General features: G+C 39.3%; 1 protein-coding gene across 1 annotated transcript; it reads left to right on the top strand.

The window, feature by feature from the left end:
* The first annotated feature begins 1,169 nt into the window (after positions 1–1,169).
* mchr1b (melanin-concentrating hormone receptor 1b) lies at positions 1,170–6,865 on the top strand. Its single transcript, XM_079624671.1, is given in 4 exon segments — positions 1,170–1,194; positions 1,197–1,225; positions 2,083–2,152; positions 5,626–6,865. Coding segments are annotated over 4 exon segments (1,134 nt in total). The 5' UTR covers positions 1,170–1,175; the 3' UTR covers positions 6,642–6,865.
* The last annotated feature ends 1,501 nt before the right edge of the window (positions 6,866–8,366 follow it).

The raw sequence follows: 8,366 nt of genomic DNA on the forward strand, positions 1-8,366 counted from the left end.
GGTCCCCATGAGGGGAATGGGTTAATAAACATACTAAATTATATATTTTTGAAAATGTAAAAATGCAGAATGTCTCCTGTGATGGGTAGGTTTAGGGATAGGGGCAGTGTAAGGGGATAGAATATACAGTTTGTACAGTATAAAAACCATTACGCCTATGGAATGTCCTCAAAAGGATAGAAATGAAAGCTTGTGTGTGTGTGTGTGTGTGTGTGTGTGTGTGTGTGTGTGTGTGTGTGTGTGTGTGTGTGTGTGTGTGTGTGTGTGTGTGTGTGTGTGTGTGTGTGTGTGTGTGTGTGTGTGTGTGTGTGTGTGTGTGTGTGTGTGTGTGTGTGTGTGTGTGTGTGTGTGTGTGTGTGTGTGTGTGTGATACAAGGGAGAGGAAACAATCAACTTAACACTGTGTAACATCAGATTGCACGCGAAACAGGTGGCATCAAATACAGCGGATTACAAAATTGTAATGTGACATTCTGATTGGAATATTCTTGTATACCAGATATCAAAAATATGCTTTTTGTTATTGAAAATTTCTCTGAACGGTTAAAACCGATAAGAACGTTAAAGTTATGACAACGTTCCATATTAGCTGGGCAAACATTATATTTGAGTACTTTTTCAAGATATTAAAATATGCTATCACATAATTGCATTTTCTTTTTGCATAGATTATCTGCTTGTATCTTCACGCGTAGGCTGATCCACTCCACGTTTTATTATCAAGGCAACGTTTAATCCTACATACGCAAACATGTTCCCACTTCATAGACACTTCAAACCCATCCTGATTAAACAGCTGAGCTTACTAATTACAAAGACAGTCTCAGTGGAGCAAGACATGCAAACATTATGCGTTGGAAATGCAAATGGGATTATTTGCTGTCGTATGTGCCGTTTTCCGTTTCTGTACAAAAGTGCCCACAAATGGATGTTCCTCACGTCAGCAGCTTCAGGCAGCAAATCAGACGCTACATCGAGCTCAACACACCACCTCTTTTCAGCAAGGCTCATTTTCTCTGATGTCCTGTGTATCAGGAATGAATGAGAGCGTTTACATCACAGGAGGCACATCTTCATCGGACAAAGCAGTGAAGTGTGTAACTGGAGACACATTGGCGATGCAGAAGCAGAAATGGGTCGTCTAGAGCGCGTTTGAGCAGCTGTCAACTAGTGGCATGCGTTTCAGAGAAATTAAAGGTTTACCACTGGAGATACTCAGATTAAGGTAGGTTTATGCAAATGAGATGGAATGTGATGCGAAATTGTTTTAAATAGTTGTTTAAGAAAAAGTAACAAAAAGTGTTTGTGGACAGGCACCATGTCAACAACACATTTCATAATATTCATAATAGCACCATGTTGTTTTTGAAGTATGTTTTGGAGTATAATGTAAATACTATGGTAGCCTATATTGATATTGTAAAGGTTGCCTATAAATTATGATGTTAAAAATGAAAGGCTATTATAAATAGTATACAAAGACCCATTTTAATAAATAAAATGGGTAGAAGAAAACCCCAATTAAAAAATAGTAAGCATGATATTGTAAAGATGTGTTTATATCTACTTAATTTGCTTTTGTGTTGCCAAAATTAATTAATTAGGCTATTAAAATATTATCCTGAGATATTTTCGTTTGTTGACAGACATTTAATGGAACATGTATACAATTGTTCTTATATTTTACTGTTCAAAATTAGGGTTATTAACCGAGTACTAAATCTGGTTTCTTAAAAAAGTGATCACTTTTTGATCAAAGTAAATACATTTGATATTTATTTTAAATCCACAATATAAATTGCTCTGTTTGGAGTTCACTTGTGCAGATTTGACTGTTTAAAAAAAAAAAAAAAAAAAAAAAAAAAAATCCACAGGTGTTGAATATAATTTTAAGTGTGTAAGACTATCTTGAACTACCGTACAGTCAGATATTCTATAGTGACAAAGACCACTAATAATTAATTTCTTAACAGTAAGTTAAGCATTTATTCTCATATCACTTAAAATATGTTTTGAGACAATCATATCTCTCATGACAGCCTGTTGATAATAACATATGTGCATTTGTATTTTATGATCAAGTTTGTGATGGATTTCAACGTGACCCCCAATTCCAGTGATGAGTTTAATTCATCTCAACATTTAAATGCAGGTAAATACGCTATCCAAATGTTGTCCAGCAACCTAAATGTGTGTCATGTGGCAAATTAACAGGCTTTATTCAAGTCAAACATATTATTTATTCGACTTCAGGTTAGACCATCAAAAGAAGTTTTACATTTTTGCTTCTCTGCTTGTGTGTAGCTCGTGACTCACCCCAGATAGCAAACAACCATTGAAACAATGTTAAGTCAATGTTGACGGCTCAACATTAATTGCATTGAATTAACGTTAAAGTGATGTTGCTTCAGTATCACTTTTGCACCCTCAGTTACTGTTGAAACAAAGTTGAGATTTCAACAAACAAAATAAAAAATTAATGATAATATCATTGAATCAACATTATTAAGTGATATTAGTTAATTATCATGTTTGCACCAGCATTTAATGACGGGGTAGGAATAGAAATAGGACAAAAGCATTACAACCTTTAAAAATGAACTACAGGTGGTCCAACGGTTCAGCTGTCGTACATCCGACTACTGCCTCTTTTCCTTTTGGGTTCTCTGAAATCTGAAAAAGAAAGCATAATGTTACTTAAGAATGTAGCATTCAAGTAACGAGTTTATATTGTAGAATAAAAGTGCTTAGGGTTTTTCAATGAAAATGTCTTTAAAGGGATAGTTCACCCTGAAATAAACATTATTTCATCATTTACTCACCCTCAAGTTGTTTCAAACCTGTATGAGTTTCTTTCTTCTGCTGAACACAAAAGAAGATATTTTAAAGAATATTGTCAACCAGACAGTTGACGGTAGCCACTTCCATAGCAGAAAAAAAAATACTATGGATGTCAATGGGTGCCATCAACTGTCTGGTTACCAACATTCTTCAAAATATCTTCTGGAAAAACTATTCCTTCAAAGCTGCAGATTCATATTATGTAGATCTTAATCTCTTTACATATCACTAAATAGCCCTGTCATTCACTTTCTAAATAAACATGAGATGTTTCACATCAAGAAATCTGTTAAATTATGTTAGAACTTTATTCAGAAAATTCCTAATAAACTTTGCTAAAGAAAAATGCATTTTTAAGACTATAGGAAAACGAATGCCTTATTCAAACACCCACTACAGCCAGTAGCCAAATCACCCTGTTGCCCAAGACTGGTTGACACTGAAGCTAAGCGGGGCTGAGCCTGGTTTGTACCTGGATGGGAGACCTCCTGAGAAAACCAGGTTGCTGCTGGAAGAGGTGTTGGTGAGGCCAGCAGGGGGCGCTCACCCTGTGGTCTGTGTGGTGTGACGGGGACACTATACTGCCAAAGAGCACCGTCCTTCAGATGAGACGTTAAACCGAGGTCCTGACTCTCTGTGGTCATTAAAAATCCCAAATTTGCCCCTTATCCTCTGTCCATCATGGCCTCCTAATCATCCCCATATACTGATTGGCTTCATCACTCTGTCTCCTCTCCACCAGTAAGCTGGTGTGTGGTGGGCGTTCTGGCGCAATATGGCTGCCGTCGCATCATCCAGGTGTATGCTCCACATAGGTGGTGGTTGAGGAGATTCCCCCCTTCCATGTAAAGCGCTATATAAATATAACAAATTATTATTATTATTACTAGTGGTCTGCAGAGATACAAACCTGCATGATCGTGTGGTCTTCAACTACAAATCACTGTTAGTTCAATGTCTCTGTCTCCAGTGCTGTCGGCTTTCATCAAAATTTCAATGCTGATCCAACACACTTTGTCTGTTAAACATTGTAATGTCAATCTCAAGCAAAATTATGGTTTGGATCAAAACTCAACATCGTATCAATGTCACCATGCTATCTGGGACAGGCTTTATCGTGGATAAAGTTAAATAGGGATTGTCAGATAATTAAGGAAATTAGCACCATGTGCCAGATTAACACCAAGAACTGGGAGGTAAATGAAAGTTTTCAGACGTTGACAAGATGTTTATTGTGTGATTATGACTGGCTGACTGTACATTATTCTGCTTATTATATGGCTACTTGTAACATAGTTAATACACAGGCATGAAATATTGCAGAACTTAGAAAAAAATAAAAAAGTTTACCAGGGACATACATTAATACATAATTTGATGTTCAAAAGTTTGGGGTTGGTATATTTCATTGTGCTTTTGAAAGAACTCTCTTCCGCTCATCAAGGATGCATTTATTTAATCAAAAATACAGTAACAACAGTTGAGCTGCTTAACTTTTTTTGTGGGTCTATCATATGTTCTCCGTGTTTGTCCTTCCTGTCTTGAGTGCCATGTTGTAGTCCTCTGTAGTTTTCCCCCTTGATTGTCTTTCCCATGTGTGTCTTGTTAACTCGTTATCTTGTTAAACTTGTTCGCTGTGTATATATAGCCCTTGTGTCTCAGTTGTTGTCAAGTCAAGTCATCTTCATTTATAGCGCTTTTAACAAGATTGTTTCAAAGCAGCTTTACAGTGATAAACGGATAATTTAAGGTAACAGAGATTGTTTTGGCTTCTTAGCGGTTCTTGAATAAAGATATTTTCCAGCTAAAGTTAGTTTTGATTGATTCACTTTTGTCGCAACGAGTTATTAAATTAGAGACCGCTAAGACGACACCGTTCTCTCTACACAGACTTTAAACGCGAACCTGTGAGAAACGCTGATGGCGCTCACGTGCGCATTAAGAATTAATTCTATAGTTATGCGCATTTGAATATGTGTGCGCAAGTTTGTAATTCCCCACAAACCAAGCCTTAACAAACTACTTGTCTGGCCTTAAACATGTTTAGACAGAGTTTTATCACTTCGGGGTAGATACATGAAACCGAAATTATTTACAGATAAACCACTTTATCTTGTTGTACATGCAATGGTTACTTCCAGTCCTGGTTTCCTTTCTTAGTTTGATGTTTTGTTCCTTTTATTAAAAACTACTGCATTTAGATCCAAGTCTCTCCCTCCTTTGCTCCAGTATGTTACAGATATAAAAAAAGTGGGATTCTCTGATGAATAAAAAAAGATCAGAATAAATGTAAATCTTTTGTAACACTTTACGTAAGGGTTAATGCCCGACGAGTTGTCCATTGTCAGGTTTTAATGGACGACGGCGAGGTGTGAACCGGCCTCCGCCGAAGTCCATTAAAACCTGACAATGGACACCTCGAAGGGCATTAACCCGCTTATACCATGGTCACTTGCCAAATAACACATTTTTAAAACATTAGTTTATATTTTAATTAGTTTTACAATCGAAATCTAAAGTTACAAGTTACAAACAATAACTTGGTTTCCTTGGTTACGCCTGAGAGTTTATTTAGGTGTCCTCTATCACTTTTTAACGGACACCCTGCAGCCAATCAGAATCGAGTATTCACCCAGACCATGGTATAATGTCAATTTAATGCACTGCTGAATAAATGTGTACAACTTTTAAAACTAAAAATAGATCAAAACAAAAGCATGTATTTTAAATGTACTTTGATACTGAAAACCAAAAGCACTAAAATCTCTCTTTTGTTTCTTGCAGAAACTGACGAACAGTATCACAATGTTCTCATGCCTAGCATTTATGGTGTCATCTGCTTTGTCGGCACTATAGGCAACTGCATTGTCATCTACACCATTGTGAAAAAGACAAAGTTCAGGGCGCAACAGACAGTGCCTGACATCTTCATCTTCAGTCTATCCATCGCAGATCTTCTGTTTCTCCTAGGCATGCCGTTCCTCATCCACCAGCTGGTGGGAAACGGTTCCTGGTGTTTCGGCGCCACCATGTGCACCGTCATCACAGCGCTGGACTCCAACAGCCAGATCGTGAGCACGTACATTTTAACAGTCATGACGTTGGACCGATACTTGGCGACAGTTCATCCCATCCGCTTCAACCACATTCGCACTCCATGCGTGGCCGTGGCGGTCGTCGGCCTGGTGTGGATCCTCTCGCTGCTGTCCATCACACCGGTGTGGATGTACGCCGGCCTCATGCCTCTGCGAAACGGTTCAGTGGGATGCGCTCTGCTCCTTCCTAATCTGGCTACAGACACCTACTGGTTTACTCTCTACCAGTTCGTGCTGGCGTTCGCTTTGCCATTGGTGATCATTTGCGTGGTGTTTTTCAAGATCCTCCAGAACATGGCGGCCACGGTCGCCCCACTTCCCCAGCACAGCCTTCGCTTGCGCACCAGAAAGGTCACTCGTATGGCCGTCGCCATATGCCTGGCGTTCTTTATTTGCTGGGCGCCTCATTACATCTTGCAACTGGCACATCTGAGCGTGCAACGGCCCAGTTACGCCTTCCTCTACGCCTATAACGTCGCCATTAGCATGGGCTACGCCAACAGTTGCATTAACCCGCTTATCTACATCATTCTCAGCGAGACCTTCAAAAGACAATTCATCGTAGCCATCCGGCCAGTGCACAAAGACTTCCGGGCTGATCCGGGAACGGCCGACGGAAGCGTCAGTCTTCGTTTGGCCCCTGACGGAGTGCAGCAGTCCCAGTCCTCCCGGGAGCTGTTGCCAGTTACCGTGGCTGTACCCTGAAACTATTATCTCACTAGAGAGACCCTGGGAAACTGCAGTCATACTGAACACATTTTTGTGTCTATAATGAGCATACAGCTGAAAAGAAGACTATTAAGCTTGTTGCAGAATTGCTCAGTAACGGAGTCCATGGGTTTAAATGGATCTATGATTGCACATTTTCCTTGTCATATTTCTGTGCAGTGAAAGAGATATGATACGCAACCCAATTATAGCAACACTTTTACATCACAGTGATTTACTAACTTGCAGTTGCATTTTGTTTTCTGTAAAATAGGGCTTTGGTAAGTTTACGATTGGTACGATTCTGTGGAGATCAAAATTAGAGAACAACCTACAATTTCCTAAATGTCAAGGTCACTGCTTAGTCCTATTTGAAGTTATCCTAACTAACAGGAGTAGAAGGGCAGTTTAAAACAAACATTTTACATAAGTTAAATACATTCTGAAGAACAGTATTAATAAATTAAATGAGACATTTTTAAAAAACTGAACACTTTCAGATACCTCCCAGTTATTGGTGTTAATCTGGCACATGGTGCTAATTTCCTTAAAGGGATACTCCACTTTTTTTGGAAATAGGCTCATTTTACAACTCCCCCAGAGTTAAACAGTTGAGTTTTACCGTTTTCGAATCCATTCATCCGAACAGCCGGTCTGACGGTACCACTTTTAGCATAGCTTAGTATAGATAATTGATTCTGATGAGTCCAGTAGCATTTCTTTCAAAATGACCAACGAGTTTCAATATTTTTCCTTTAAAACTTGACTCTTCTGTAGTTAAACCGTGTACTAAGATCGACGGAAAATGAAAAGTTGCGATTTTCCAAGCCTATATGGCTAGGACCTACTCTCATTCTGGCGTAAGAATCAAGGAACTGTGCGGCCGTACCATGGGTGCAGCAGGCGTAATGATATGACGAAGCACCTGAAAATAGTCCCCAGCTCGGTAACTTCCAACATGAACGGGACTAAGTTTGTGTAGTTTTTAGGCGGCAAATTAGGTTTCCTGTGCGATTAGCCATGGTTCTGTGCGTAGTAAATCTAAATCGTCTCTCACAAATGTCTCCATGCTACAAGGCACGCTCCCTGTGCAAGCAGGTTGTCACGTTGGTTTGTTGACGGCAAGTGCTTCGTCATATCATTACGCCTGCTGCACCCATGGTACGGCCGCACAGTTCCTTGATTCTTACGCCGGAATGAGAGTAGTTCCTAGCCAAATAGGCTTGGAAAATCGCAACTTTTCATTTTCCGTCGATCTTAGTACACCGTTTAACTACAGAAGAGTCAAGTTTTAAATAGGAAAAATATTGAAACTCGTTGGTCATTTTGAAAGAAATGCTACTGGTCCCATCAGAATCAATGATCTATGCTAAGCTATGCTAAAAGTGGTACCGTCAGACCCGGAGTTCGGCTGAATGGATTCGAAAACGGTAAAACTCAACTGTTTAACTCTGGGGGAGTTGTAAAATGAGCCTATTTCTAAAAAAAGTGGAGTATCCCTTTAATTATCTGACAAACCCCATTTAACTAGCAGCATTCCTGTTAGAATAACTTTCTAATTTTGACTGACTTTGCAAGATGAAGAGACGCTAAAGGGGCGACAGCAGGGTATTCAGATGAAGGCCTAAGCGAGATGACCCTTTCAGCCACTGCAAGAGAAGTTGGTCATTCCAAATCTGTGATTTCTAGAATATTGCAGCTTTACAATTACACTAATTCGTT

The sequence above is a fragment of the Phoxinus phoxinus genome (genome assembly GCF_949152265.1).
Source record: "Phoxinus phoxinus genome assembly, chromosome: 1".
In the NCBI taxonomy this organism is placed as follows: domain Eukaryota; kingdom Metazoa; phylum Chordata; class Actinopteri; order Cypriniformes; family Leuciscidae; genus Phoxinus; species Phoxinus phoxinus.